Below are 14,836 nucleotides of genomic sequence, written 5' to 3'. Positions count from 1 at the left end.
AATTACTGTTATTGTTGCTGGCTTTTGCTTTGGTTTGCAGTTTGCCTAATTGTTTCTCATTGGACATGAAAATTAATTGAGATTTATGCTGCTAAAGTGCAGTAGACCAGCGTTTATATATCTGCTGTCAACAGTTGCATTAGAAGGACGGAACGGAGCCCCGGAGAATACTAATTAACTTTAAGATCCGTTTTTTAAGCATAAAAATGCAATTACTTGAGTGCATTCCCATTAAAGAGAATTGAAATTTGACCCAGCCCTTTTATGAGACATTATACATGAATTATGGCAAGCTTCAAGTGATATTATAATTAGTCATTCACTAAAATTACTTATGAGAAAGGTGTGGTAATATACACACATATGTATATGTATATTTAAAAATACCTCAGAATCTAACAGGTGCGCTCTTGGGTATTTTTCTCACGTATGTATATATTTAGAATTGGATTTTTTGCCTCTCGTTTACTACATAAACTCTTAACGAGATCAACTGTGATCTGATAAGAAAAATACTACACATGTAAAGATCATGCTAACATTATCTAAAGCCTGTAATGTAAATATGTAGGTGGCTGTTCCAGAGCTTCGACTTCCTCCTCAACTGCTTTCAAAGCTGACGAAAAAGAAAAGACGAAAATAATACTACTTATTCTTGCTACTTATTCTTTATCACTATTCTTTAAATTTATTGATTGATTGCATTGTCGAACCCTGAATATGGTGAATCATAGCTTGATAGAACTACATACATTTGTATGTATAACAGAATGTAATGTAAACTAGAAGCATTACAGTGTCGTATTCAGTCTGTAAAAGCTCTGTTGCACACCGACCACACTGTTAAGTGATGGGGGAGGGGAGAAGAGTGAAATTGAAAGTGAAATGCCGGCATTAATCACATGGTCATTATAACAATCGTACTATGGGGCCTCAACTTCTTATACTCTTGCTCACTTTCCCCTCAAAATCTGCGTCTGCTGATGCTGACATATGCATGTATTTTATAAATCGCATTTGCCCGACACAAGAAGAAAGTCGGACAGCACATAAATTTGCTTAAATGTTAAATTTTTGGGTTTCGTGAAGGCATATTTATACACCCTGGATCCAGTTATCCTCTCTCTGTCGCTCCTTGTTTTGCCGCAGCATGGTTCTCTTTCGCCGCCGCTCTCTCAATGTACTTTGCTCTTTGGTTGTTGTTGTTTCTTTTTGCATAAAAACAGGTTATGTTAATTGATTGAAATTATATTTGTTGGCCATTCTTAAAGATTTCGTCACATCTTCGGATTGCATAATAATAATACGCAAATTTGTGGTTGATTTTGATTCGATTTTGATATCGTTTGTTTCGTGTACGTGCGTTTTCTAGATTTTGATTTGCATTTTTAACAAGAAGATTGGCTGGCGCTGGCGCTCGCTATGGGTCAAAAAACCTATAAAAATGTTTAAGGCCAATTCCAAACTTTGCACAACACAAAAAAAAACACCACACATGGAATCAATTTCTTTCACTCTCGTTTCGGTCTTTTGGTACACAATATTCGTTGTTCAATTGATTTTATTCACATTTTATTTACACAAAAAAGTAATGCGTTTATGTATTGGTTGATCGTTGAAGTTACGGTTTAGCCGGCATCGCCTAATCGATTGAATTAATTACCAAAATATGCTAATCGTTTTACGTATGACTTTCGGGCATTCTTTTTGTGTCTGTCTCGTTTTATTTTAGCTTTTCGCTTATTTATATCTTTCGACTGCTTTTTGCGTTGCCTTTGTGGCTTTTCTGACGTTTCGGTCGCCTGCGCAGTGGGAAGCTAGCAGAACAAGGAACACAAAAAGGCGGGAGAGAGAGAGTGCCAGTCAGCTGTTGCTTCGAATTTGCTTTGGTGGTTGCTTGGCAAAATTTCAAGGAAAGAGAGAGAAATGGGAAAGAGAAGAAGCGAACAGATGTTGAACAGAGTTATCGTCTGCTAGAAAACGTAATCAACGTAACGTAACGTAAACACTAATTGTCGTTAGAAATCGAACAAATAAAATAAATAGAAATAAATCATTAAAATTCAGATATTAATTTTTCTTAACTTATAAATTCTAAGAGCTTTACTTAAATGTTTTAAATTTCAGTTGCATTCATTTAATAGTGTTTTGGAATTTTGCAACCCCTCTAGGGACTATTAAAAAATAATAACTGTGGGTAATTATTGTACACAAATTTGTAACCAGAGTAACTGTAACACTAAAAATAATAATAATAAAATAGTAATACAAATTTTCAAAAATATACATTGAAAAATCTCCTCCTCCTCCTAATATTCAGCAAAACATATATGTAAATACTTCTGAATAATAGAGATGTTCTTTAAAGAAATATAGTTCCCAAAAGAATGTTCACTCCTATGCGCGGAATACTTGCTACAGAACATGAGGCCCAAGGGAGCTGTCTTCAAAGGCAAATCAAAACAAAAATGAGAAGCATTTTTAGTTATAAAAAAAAAAACCAAACTCCAAATGACTGTTCAACAACAGAACCACAATTCATCGCTCGACAATTTCCGCAATAATTATGGCCAAGCAAAAAAAATAACAATATTCTACGAATGGTATTTGTTCTATGCTATAAAAATTGGGCAGGTGGCAGGTGGTGGTGGAGGCACATGTCCAAAGCTCAACAAAAATTGTTATTTCCTTTTTCGAAAATTTAACCTCGTGCCCTGTTGACCGAACGCCGAAAATATGCTGAACTCTGTCTAATCCATAAACACGGAGATTGGCCAAGACAATCGCAAATGAATCAACGGGTAGCCTTCGCTGAAAAACCCGTTAGAACCAGCAGGCCCCAGCATGAACGTAACTCAGTTGGAAGACGGCCAGGCCGCTAAGTCGCTAGGCGCCGCGGCGATACAAGCATTAACCTATTTTACTTCCTTACCTCTAAGATCTCTGAGAGCCCCCCATAGAATTCTCGTTTCGATCTACCGATCTACCAACTAACTTCCGGCCAGAGGTCCGAGAAACGAACGTGTTTTCAACGTGTTTTATTACTGTGGACTTGTGGACTTATGTATACATATATGTCTTTTGTGCAGATGTATATGTCTTTCATTTGGTTTCCTAAAGTTTAATTTCTGTGCTGATGATGATGGCCCATTTGATTAGAACTGCCTGGGCAACACACACACGAGTTATTAATTATGATTTATTTGGACAATAATAAGGAGCACGATAATTATTGGCAAATCTCCTAGCACTTTCAAGGTCATCGCAGCTACCGTAAACATTTGCCAGACACTCTTTAAAATCTCCATTTGCGACGTGCTAATTGGAACTTACTCGAATTGCGTTTTTCTACTTTGCGTTCTGTTTGAAGTTTCTTGGTTATTTGAAGATTTGAAACGCATGGGGCGATTCTCTTTGAGCATAACATAATTTTGCTTGGGGTGGTATTGCGTTGTGGTTTGGAGCACAGTGTGGCTCCATTCTTTGGGGCTCTTCTATCTTTGTGGACTGTAGTTAAGCCTTTTTTTGGTAGGAGGAAATGAAAATAAGTTTCAAACAGGATTTGAAGAAATCTAGTATTAGGAGTCTAGTGTTGAAAAGTGAATATATATAATTTGAATAGATTTCATACATTTAAGTTATATTTGGTGGAGGAGAATAAAGTAAAATTCTGGTAAAGCAAAAAAAGAAATCAAAAGTTGATCATACCAGTATTGAGTAGTCTGTATATAATTGTGTGTATATATAATGTGCATATAATTATATTCATATGATAAGCTTTTTAAACACATACTAAATTTGATCTCCCAAGAAACTTTAAGGAAGATTGCAAGACGAGAGAATGCATAGACTATAATATGTATGTGGCATTGCTATTAATATTCTTTCCAGCTTTAATTTATGCAAATTCTAATCACCGTCTAGTCAACTTTTCAGACTGTCTAGTCATTATTAGAACCAAAAAAATGTTGAAGTAGAAAACTGGATTGAATAATTGTTATTCTACTTTGTATTTGAGAACTCTAAAACAGTCTGAAGATTCAAATTATGTAAATTGAAAACACCCTAAAAACGATATTAATCCAATTTTGAGGAGTGGCTTGTCATATCTAGATCCAAAAATCCATACATCTTCATATTACAACAATATCATAGCCCTCCCAGATCAAAAAAAACCCAATCTTAGTGGTTCTTTTTCATAAAACTTCTGTGGAACCTGACCAACAACTTCCGATTTGATTGGGCCACATTCCCAAAGCCTCAAAACAAAACAAACAAAAAACACCTCTAATAATGAAGAAAATACATATGTGTGAGGCTGGCATGACATTGAATTTTGATTATATTGTTTCTGCCTTTGATTTCAATTAACATAAGCGCTCTAAAGTCTTATGGGCAAACATTTGTCATACCCGCAGACAGTTGTAAAATGTTGTAGGGAAACTCATATCTAGGGCTTGGACAGCAGATGTGTTGATTTCTTGGTTAAATAAATCACAGATAAATCTCTTGCTGGCTTAAAATATCCATGCATTTCCCCAAAAAATATTATTTATAGACCCGACAAGTTAGCCTTTGTGAGACCCTCAAATGAGACCGGTAAATGTATTTTTAATTGAATTACTAAACAAATCATAAGTAAAAAGGCCAAACAACTGACAAATTTATCCCACACCAGACGGTTGAAAGAGTGCCGTCTAAAGTTGTGCGGAAGGTCGGACTTTTGGAGTCGTTGATTTGATGAGTGCTGACGGCAGCCTCTAAAAACAGCAGCTACTCCAAATGATGCCCATTCAAATCCAAGTCCAGAGCTGGCAGAATGACACTCCACTGTAGTGGACACGTTCAAGTTAAATGGTTTGTTATAAATTTCGATAGTGTTTTTGGCTTTTACGTGTCTGGCTATGACCATTGTATTCCGTTTGATTGCCTCTGAAACTCGTTTCGTTCTAGATAAATGGAGACTGGTTTATCCTTTCACTGGCGCAGCTGTAGAATACTCTCGATTCTATTCGATTCGATTTCATTTGATTCTATGTTTTATCTATATGTTTGCCCCCCTGATTACCACAAGGTTTCTGCCATATTGTACGAACATCATTTTTGTTTGTTTATTTCAAATTTTAGCACAACTCGGGGGTGTTATTTGCACAGAGCCTCGATAAGTCAAGGTCGATTTGCCAGACAAATGCCAGATTTAGCAGCTTTGGAGAAGATATTCTTTGGCTTTCATTGGGCAAAACAAACAGAATTCCAATCATTCCCAGGAGAGGCTTTAAGAATTGGGAATTGTATTACAAATTGAGGGAAATAATACTAATAATCTATGTGTTAAGAATCAGTTTCGAAGCCCATCGAAGTTTAATACCTGCATTCAATTTTGTTTAATATTTATATATATATTTTTGTTTGTACACAAACAGCCTCAGAAACAAGGTTTTAAGTGGATATCAAACCAGAACTTCTCGTTTCTTAAAATAATCATTCTAACATAAGTAATTTCTCAATATAGAAACAATTAAATATTTATAAGATTTCTAAAAGGAATTTGAGACTATAAATTCATGTCTTTACTCGAATTTGATTGAATATAGCCATTTTTGTCCACGCATTTAAACATATTTAGTTTTACTTTATTATTAATGTTCATTTAATGGTATTAAATCTCTTTAAATTGACAAAATTAATGCTTATATCATTGTTCCCTTTATTAGGAAAATTTCACAAGTTTCAACCAAATTAAACTTCTCAAGGAAACACCGAAAAAGCAACTAAGGGAAATGCATAAAAAAACCATCCATTAACTATGCAAAAAGATTGCACTTGGGCCGCCACTTGAGGAGCATCAAAAGCAATGACCCTACTTCGCCCCCATAGAGAGATTCCCCAACACCAAACCTCATGTTCAGAGTCTCGGTGTCGCCACCAAAGAGCAAAAAGCAAGGCCCAACCAACTGTAAACGTAAACAATCTTCAGTGCGCAGGACAGTACTCAATCCGAATCCGAATCGGCCACAGCTGTGCATCCAATTCGGGTAAAAGCTTTCTGGGAAATACCATGGGGGAAAAGCTTCAAGTGAGCATTCAGTGGCTTGCTGCCAATTTGGGCGAACGGTTCTTGTAGGTCACGTCGTGGTTGGGTTGTCGATTGTTGCCCAGGTTACGTGTCAAGGAGCTAAAAACCGTCGGCCCTGGCTAATTAAGGGCCAATGTTCATATCCTCTCAAAATCAATGGTGAAAAGTCAAGTGTCAAAGTGCCCAAGCGAATCAAAGTTCGGCTGACCATAGCTTTAGCTTGATTCTAAAAATGCCCTCCACTATCAAGAAAGTGCATCAGCAAATTACAATTTAAGTCTGGCCGATTGCCAGCAAAAACGGAAACCAACGGAGCGATACGAACAGCCAGAACAACCACAACGACGGCAATGTCGAGTGGCAGGTAGGATACCCCTCATATCCATATCCATATCTATTACCATATAGTATTCGTACACGATATAGATAGGGCACAGACCATAGCCGCCCATACAGAGAGTCATATTTGAATAGTATTACGACTTATCCACTGACTGGTATTTGTCGTGCAATCAATAAATTGATTTTGATTGCCACGTGTGTGGGTTTTCCTTAGCATTGTCTTTGGTTTTTCTTCTTTTTTTTTGTTTTTGTGCTTTCGGCGTCGAGCTGGCTGGCAAAGGGTTTCGCCTTTATCTAGGGCTACTCTCGATGTTGCCTTGAATCCCACAGTGCGCATACTTGATGGTACACATGTGGGGGTTTCTTGGCTCTTGAAACATATGGAAATTCAGAGATGGTTTTATAAATTATTAAAATATGTTTACTCATCTTTAATTTCACACTTGACCTTTTTCTTTTGCGAAGTTATATTTTTAAGGCTACTTTTATATTCTTTGGCTCATGAATATCAACTAATATTTTATTTGGAGTATAAAATAGGTATAACCTGCTTGATACATTATTATAGCCAGAAAGAATAAAAGATGTTTGAACACCTGGCTTTCAATTATTTATGCTAGCTTTTAGGGTACACTAGCAGATTAGGTTTCAATTAATATAGAAACCGAGTTTCTGGTCCAAAGGTTCCAATGGGGTTTCAGCTAAATTCTGTTGTTTCCTGTTCTCATATCGATTGTTTGTAAACTCTGTCGAGAGCGGCACCACAAAGAGACCAAAAAGAGACCTCTGAAAAGTTGAATATTTTCCATTTCCACGCTCATCTAATGATTAGTTCATTTGACAATAATATTCATAGAGTACTTCCATTTTTAGATTGAAACTCAACCTTTTTTTGGTGAAAACAATTTGAAGAAATGTGTAATGACTTGACATGATGTTTATTAAGAATCTAAGCTTATAAAATAATCGCAATTAAGCTTTAACTTTATTAATTTAATGTAAATTTCGTCAAGAAAGAATATTCTAGCCTTGAAATTGTAAACCAAGTGTCAAATTTCCGTTGATTAAGCAATGTGAGGTGACGGCTCTGTCATCTTTGCCTGGACATGACTTTTGTGGTTGAGCAAACAGAATGGAAGACACACAAGGAGAAGTGCCTGCTAAACCACAACCACACAACCACATAGATACACAGAGCAAAAAAGGAAGCGAAAGAGCAATGCAAATATGTGCCTAGTAATTTCTTGGCGTCTAGCTGATGAGGAGGGAAAAATGTAGGAAAATGTGTTCGAAATTAGCAGAAAGGGGATGGAGGGAGATGAGTTGTGAGAAAGGAAACTGGAAACTGTTTGCTCCCGGAGACCCCTTGCACCCTCAGCAGCCATGACTCATTGGCTTGCTGTGTCGCTGTCCCGGGCAGCATATACTCGTGCCATTATGCCATGGAAATTGATACTCCCTCGGAGACCCCTGGATCCCCAAACTGCTCTCCTTTGCCAATTTTGTGTTGATTGTAATTATATGTACATTTCGTGCATATTTTAAGCAGCCCGATTATCCTAATTACATGACTGGCTGCTAATAGTATCCTTGGCTTCTGCTGGCAAAAGGAGAAGTTTTTTTCGGGCTCTGATGCGGTCTTCTAAGGAAAGGAGCGATTGTTAGGAGGCGGTTGTGTGGGGTGTCGATAGTGTGGGTTTCTGAGGAGAGGAGGAGTGATTGTGTGGCCTTTGTGGGATTGAGGGTTATTCGAATTTAATGACAGTACTGACCATTTCGTGTTCCCTCACTTACACTGTAATCCATTGGTACATTTTTCGCTTTCTATTTATAGCTCGTTGCTCTATTTTGTCACTGCTTAACCGCAAGTAGTGCAAACGTATGCCAAAGTAAACAAATAATCTATAAATACCACATCACCCCCGTTGCACTCAATTTTCCCGATTGTCTGCCTTTCTATCTATCTATCTATATACATATGTATGTGTCTGTCTTTCGGTCTTTGCATATGTGGGATTTCAGGCGGTCGAACGGCACACTAATGGGGGAACCCCTAACCATGCATATGTATGTATATAGATTCGATTGGTATGACGAAATACAAGTTGTACTGGTGGATGATACATACATACATGTACATGTTCATACGTGAAATTCGTGGAACTTTAATATAGAAAAAAACAAAAATAATTTAGAAATGGAATTTATTTTGTATAATGATCAAAAAAAGGCAAACAATTCCTGAAACGAGTTGATATAAATTCCTGAAACGGCCCCTGATATATGCGATACTCTGTATGTATATATGTAATCTGATGAATTGTAGCCTATACATACAATATATTTGTATAGGTCGACTGCTCTCTCTTGTTGTATTTGGTATCGCTGTTCGGAAAAGGGAAGAAGCAGACCGCGATCTCTCTCAATTTGATAAAACTTGTCATGAGAGTTCGGAAACACATAGACACGACCGTTAGTTATGTTCATTCACTTCGTTCATCATCTTTTCTGTAACATCAAAGGAGTCTGCATACAAAATTTGGTTGCTCTAGCTCTTATAATAATAAATAAACAAAACGGACGTATCGACGGACAGACAGATATAGCTATATGGATTTGGCTACTGATGATGATAAAGAATATATATACTTTATCGGGCCAAAAACGCTTCCTTCTATGTGTTACCCACATCTACGTAAAAATGTTCCAAACGAAATAACCATTTTAAAGACCATTTAAAATGCTGCCATGTCTAAAGCTCTAAAGCTCTAAGGATATTTCGTTTACAGACCACAAACACTAATTTACACCACAAGATATGTAAATCCACCTTAAGAGAAGGTAAAGCCGCTCCTAATTTGCACAATTTTGTATTCATTCTGGGAAGACTTCTGGCAATTACATTTAATTTGCTGACTTAACGGCCTGTGCTTTATCCTTGCAGCCTGCTGGACGCCCTCTGCAGTGGCGGTGGGGCCCGCCTGGCCCTGGGTACCTCCATCGTCTCCTATTTAATTGTCTACAATGAGGCCTCTGCAACGAGTATGCTCTTTGGCGTCTGGCTGGCGACTCTTTATGGGATATTTTCACGTGAGAGACGAGTCCACTGTTGAGACTGTTGTTCAGATTAAATTCAATGTTTTTTTTTTTGCTTTCAAAGTCGTCATTAAGACGAGTCTGAGGAGCCTACAAATGCCTTATGTTCGGGCCACCAACAAATTTGACCATGGCAGCCTTTTTCTGGCCATCTGGCTGGATGCCTTGGCGGCCATGTGTGCCTGCGCAGCGCTGGCAAGGACACTGAGTGCCTGTCTGGATGCCATGACTGGAGGCTTGGCCAGGATACTCATTTTGGGCCGGAATGCACCTGCGAACGAGCCCTGGCCGGATGTCCTAGGTGTTTCCGTTGTTTTTCTAGTCACTGGAATGTTCATGCTTGGTCTGGTGGTAAGTGCTCCCCATTCTACGCCGTATATCAGGCACACTCACTACATTACTATATAAATTCACAGCACTCCAAGGCCTTCAGCCTCATCCTGACACTTGGGATGTTTGGCTTGAATGCAATCCTCAGTGCCGTTGGCTGGTGGCGTGGTGATTTGTTGGCCTGGTCGACGGATAGCTACTTTCAGCCCGATGGCGTTAGCAGTGTAAGTGGATACTATACCCCTCCCCTGCCCCCGCCCCACTCTGCTTCTGGCTGTGTTACTGGGTCAGTGCACTATGCCAGCAGTCGCTCTGTTCTGTGTTTTCCTTTTGTTTTATCGATTTTCGGTGTCGTGACTGGAAGCAATTGCGTGACGAAGCCACAGGATACGGGCTTTTGATTATGACACGTAGTGGCGCGTTCGGGTTTTTCGTTTATCCAACCAGTCAGATAGTAAAAAAAGGCTTTGCCAGAGGTGAAGGAACAATTGTTGCGGACTCTTGGGTGTTGAGCGGAATTATTTGGCTAATAAATGGATCTCCTAACTAGTGGTGTTGCCTCTTTATAGGTTTTTCTGTCCGCTGCCCTGCTAACGTATACGTTTCCCAGCGATTGGCCGCAACAGCATCGGAGTGGACGGTATACGTCCAGCTTGATCACAGCTCTGGTCAGTGTTTCCCTACTCCTGACAGCCGTATGTCTATCCACAGTGGTGCACTTTAAGTGAGTACATCCAACAAAAGATTAGCATAGTCTAACCATCAACTAATCCTCACTCTCTCTCTCTCTTTCCACATAGAGCACGTGAGGAGTACGTGGCTGTGCCTCTGTTTAACATCCTCGATGAGAGTGGCTTCCATAAGCTGGTGCCTGCCTCCGCCTGCATGCTCCTCCTCACCAGTTCGGCTGCCTTTCTGGAACTCTTCCCAGAGCTATATGGGATTGTGGTGCGTCTGGCCACCTCCGAGTGGCGCATACTCTCCAAGCAAATCAGCTACGAGAGCTCGGAGAGTGGCAATCCCGTGCTGGCTGTTTTTATTGCCGGAAGCCTGTGCGCCATGCTGGCCTTTGCCTGTCCCCTGCAGCATCTCAGCTATACCCTGGCCGCCAGCCACATTGGTGCTGGATTCCTGCGTGCCTTCTATCTGCTGTACACCCCCTACAGGCCCAAGTTCATGCATCCCAGCAGCGAGTCCTCACTGTCGTACAGTCGCCTCTCCACGGCGCCCATTGCCAAGAGCAGCAGCTGCAGCAGTGCGGCCACCTCCAGCTCGAGTCGCCTCAAACGCAGTCTGTGGAACATCAGTCTGGCCAAGCACAGCGGCCTGAAAAAGCCCAAGACGAAGCCAAGGAATAAACAGGAAGTGGAGAAGGAGTGGTTACTCCTTGGGGAGCCAACATCGCCATGTCCGCAGCGGGAGGGCAGGGATGTGGAGTCCACCATTCTTTCGGATGGAGAACCACCGGTGAGTCGCCTGCTATATACGGAATAGCAAATGAGTAAACGGGTTTATTGAATGAAGGAACGATTCCTACTCCTTTGCCGTACATCTGTCTATAGGGCTATATGGCTATAGACTTAATGAGCTATGGGCTATCCATCTCTTCTGAATGCTTCTGACAGATAAGTCGTTCCTCCGAATCCAGCAACAAAATACAAAATTCGAGAGCGATGCTTGGACTCGATTCACGGTCCCAGTCTCTGCGCAAGATCTATTGTTATTTGTTATTATATTTTTGTTCTGTCTCATAACCAAGCAACGTAGCTGAGTCGGTCCCAAGAATCTAGCAACATCTTGGTACTGACATCATATAAATCCCATACTATGGTTTTTAAATGTTATGGTTAAATGAAAATACTCGTAGAATCCACATATTTAAGGATATATCTCCCAAGGTAGCCCGGTGTACCAAAAAGTATCGTTACGTTTATTATTCAACACTGCAGTATAGAGTTTCTGTAGTAAAAAGTTTATAAGTTATAGTTTATACCGATTATTTAATAGACTGTATAATCAAGTTTTAAATTTGTTTTTCCTGGTATTATTCTTTCCAGCCATCGGACTTTGAATACCCCGACAAGTTCGACAAAAGCGATTCGGATACCTCAACGGATATTGATGCCATTGTGGATGAATATCGGGAGAAGATTAAGGTAATATCCTTTGTCAATCCATGCTATTTGGTTTCCCTGACAAATCTCCCTCTCATCCGTGCTAACAGGTAACCACAGCAGGACCCTTGGAACGCAGCGTTCGTGTGCCCACTGTCAGCTCGTGGCGGGTGACCATCTTCGCTTTGGTGGTCATTGCCTTGGGGATTGCTCTGTGTGTGGCAGGACTCCAGATGCACTGGCCACCAGCGGCCTTTACCGGAGCCATTGGGGTGTTAATTGTGGCCATAATAATGGGCTTTATACCCAAGTACACGGGCAGTGTGATCAATGTGAGTCCCGTGCTCTGCGGCATGTCGCTGCTGCTGGGTGTTATACTGTTCAGCGGCTGTGCGGTTCATTCCTGGCCTGGTCTGGTCATCTGGCTGGTGGCTGGACTTATAATGGTGGTGCGATGCGATAGGTTTTGCTGCAATTGCTTCGAGCACACGTCCATGATGAATGCCCAGCTGATTCCTAGTGTTTCGGGCAAGACCACGGCATCGAGTGCATCCGGCTCGAGTGGTGGACCGGGACCATCGACCAGTATTCGGATACCCAGGCCTCCCAAGGGTGTGGGGGTGGTCAGTCTGCCGCAACGCATCAATGGCCATAGATGACAGTCGGAGTCGTCGGAGGGCGAGGACTTGTTCCACGAGGATTTCAATGTCCGCGACTTCGACGAGGAGGATGGCGATGCTGGCGAGGATTGTTGGACTGATTAGCCTCCCAGCCTCCTTCGATATTTCGATGGAATATATATACTAATATAAAATGCTTTGAGGATCTCCGAGATGATCTTCAAGCTGCGAGCCATAATGCCTGACTTTTCTAGCTAGATCGATTCAATGTCAAAATCTACTTACAGTATATGTCTTAGTTAGGCAACTCTCTTTACAAATAAAATGCAATTTTCAACTACCTTCATGGCTTGAGGATATCTTTGTTCTTCTTTAGATAAACCAACAATTCACCAAGAACAGGGATTACTCTGGAGGAATTTAAAAAGGGGGTGATCAGAGCACCTAAGTGTGGCACAAATCGGTTAAATTGCGGCCTTGTTCCCTGATCGACCCCTTTAATTTTGGATGTATAAAAAAAAATATAAATACCAAAATGAACTTTTTTCCAACATTTATCGTATTTCTATCTTGAGTTGGAAGCACTACAGGTATGATACATCGCAAATCGAAATACACTTCTTTATCTCAAGATCACAGTACGATAAGACCGACATTTCTAGGCATACAAGTGTTCGTTTTCGATGAGATAATCCACAAGCTCCTTGACGGGTGACATTATAGTCTGCTCGTAGCCGGGCTGAAGCTTCATCACCCGCAGCAGCATCTCACTGCGATCGGTGTTGAGATAATAGTCAAACTTCTCGGGCTCCTCCGAGCGTAGTCGATTCGAAACGCTGGACGACATCTTGGTTTGGGGTTCGGTGAGGGCCCAAATGATCAGAGCAGCCAGACGAGTGCGTTGGCATTCCCCCAAAAAGTTTTCCCGCGTAATGAGTTCGCCATCCAGTCCCAGACGAGTTAAGTGAGATTGCAGAGCAAGGTGATAGTGGTCCAGGCACTCGTCATAGATCTCCCGCCGCACACTTGCCGAGGCCACAATGTACAGCAGGAAGAGGACATCGAGAGTGGGGGAACAGTATTTTGCCAGCTGAAAGTCCACAATACAACAGGCACTGGGCAGAGCGGATGATTCAGTCCCAAATCGAAAGAAGATATTCCGATCCCAGGTATCCCGATGGCACAGGACATTCCTTATGGTCAGAGAGGGGGTCACCAGTTCCTCTGATTTGGTCAGTAGATTGTACAGTTTATTGTTGATGAAACTCTGATATTCCTCTGTTTGATATTGGGGATGTCTGGCGGCCAGGAAGACAATTGCCTGTGGGATGCTCTAAAATATGAACTACCTCTAAACGGTATGAAGGATGCTTACTTTCAGTCCAGTCGTGAACCAAGAGTTATCCATGCTCAAGTGCAGCTCAATCAGCACATCCTTGAAGCGCTCGCAAATGTTGACTTGGTCCTTTTCCTCCCAGGCTATGCTGGCGGCATGTACCTCCGCCAAATGTTCGAGTACCAGTTTGTAGTGCTCCAGGGTATAGCTCTCCGAGGCATTGAGATGTCGATATTCCTGGGTTAGATCTTCCAGGACTATGATATCATTACGACTGTAGAAGCATTTTGGAAAGAGCTTCTTTGTGGCTACGATATGAATAATCCCAGTTATCTCATTTGGCTTCACACATTTCCACACTAAACGTTCTCACCATATTTTTGTACATTTGGTAGTATTTCTGTGTAAATGGCTGATTCCTTGCGGAATACCCCCTTGCGCTCGCACTCTGCACGTTGCGGTTCGTTTTTACGCGGCAAACTTTTGATAAAATAATCCAGATTATGTTTCTCCTTATCTGCAGTGTCTTCCACCGTCAATCTCAATTTGTAGTACTCCCCCATGTAACCCATGAGCTCGTTGGAGCCAGCCTCTAGCTGGGAGTCCAAGAGTATAAGGTTTGATTTATCCTTTTCTTTCAGTGTCCTCTGAGCTATGAGCAGACATTCTTCGGGGCTGAGTAGATCCATTGGGAATGTCTGAACTATTGTCTCTTTGGCTTTCAAAGATAGAATGAATGGTTTTCGGCTGGAAAATGTCTAACAGACAAAGCAATGAATTTGGAACTGCTATCTTTTTTTTGGGAGTCTTACAGATAATATTTCTTATCATACACGTATTTTGAGATAATACCCTTGGATACTGCAAAAGGATTCATTAAACAGAGGTAGAATAATTTATGGAAACCATCATTTACATCTCT

The 14,836-nt window shown here is 40.8% G+C and overlaps 2 protein-coding genes across 2 annotated transcripts; one reads left to right on the top strand and one right to left on the bottom strand.

Annotated features, from left to right (window-relative positions):
- Positions 1-6,119: 6,119 nt before the first annotated feature.
- Positions 6,120-12,924, top strand: LOC6593413. Its single transcript, XM_026987305.1, has 8 exons — positions 6,120-6,440; positions 9,363-9,508; positions 9,579-9,865; positions 9,931-10,068; positions 10,414-10,568; positions 10,645-11,311; positions 11,902-12,000; positions 12,069-12,924. Exons 1-8 carry the CDS (start codon positions 6,427-6,429, stop codon positions 12,615-12,617), a joined length of 2,055 nt encoding a protein of 684 aa, XP_026843106.1. The 5' UTR covers positions 6,120-6,426; the 3' UTR covers positions 12,618-12,924.
- Positions 12,925-13,145: 221 nt separating this feature from the next.
- Positions 13,146-14,626, bottom strand: LOC6593414. Its single transcript, XM_002018557.2, has 3 exons — positions 14,288-14,626; positions 13,954-14,222; positions 13,146-13,899 (listed from the first exon to the last, which is right to left on the bottom strand). Exons 1-3 carry the CDS (start codon positions 14,601-14,603, stop codon positions 13,237-13,239), a joined length of 1,248 nt encoding a protein of 415 aa, XP_002018593.1. The 5' UTR covers positions 14,604-14,626; the 3' UTR covers positions 13,146-13,236.
- Between the last annotated feature and the right edge of the window lie 210 nt (positions 14,627-14,836).

This window comes from Drosophila persimilis, unplaced genomic scaffold, assembly GCF_003286085.1.
Source record: "Drosophila persimilis strain 14011-0111.01,24,50 unplaced genomic scaffold, DperRS2 tig00000124-arrow-pilon, whole genome shotgun sequence".
In the NCBI taxonomy this organism is placed as follows: Eukaryota; Metazoa; Arthropoda; class Insecta; order Diptera; family Drosophilidae; genus Drosophila; species Drosophila persimilis.
This window is presented reverse-complemented; position numbering and strand designations above follow the sequence as displayed.

Bases quoted from the DNA above. Each gene is read 5' to 3' on its own strand.
- LOC6593413 (XM_026987305.1), top strand. The intron at 10,069-10,413 runs GTAAGTGGATAC...GCCTCTTTATAG, and splicing joins AGCCCGATGGCGTTAGCAGT to GTTTTTCTGTCCGCTGCCCT. The intron at 12,001-12,068 runs GTAATATCCTTT...CCGTGCTAACAG, and splicing joins AATATCGGGAGAAGATTAAG to GTAACCACAGCAGGACCCTT.
- LOC6593414 (XM_002018557.2), bottom strand. From the start codon at position 14,603: ATGGATCTACTCAGCCCCGAAGAATGTCTGCTCATAGCTCAGAGGACA. The intron at 14,223-14,287 runs GTGAGAACGTTT...TTCATATCGTAG, and splicing joins ACCAAATGTACAAAAATATG to CCACAAAGAAGCTCTTTCCA. The intron at 13,900-13,953 runs GTAAGCATCCTT...AGCATCCCACAG, and splicing joins GGTTCACGACTGGACTGAAA to GCAATTGTCTTCCTGGCCGC.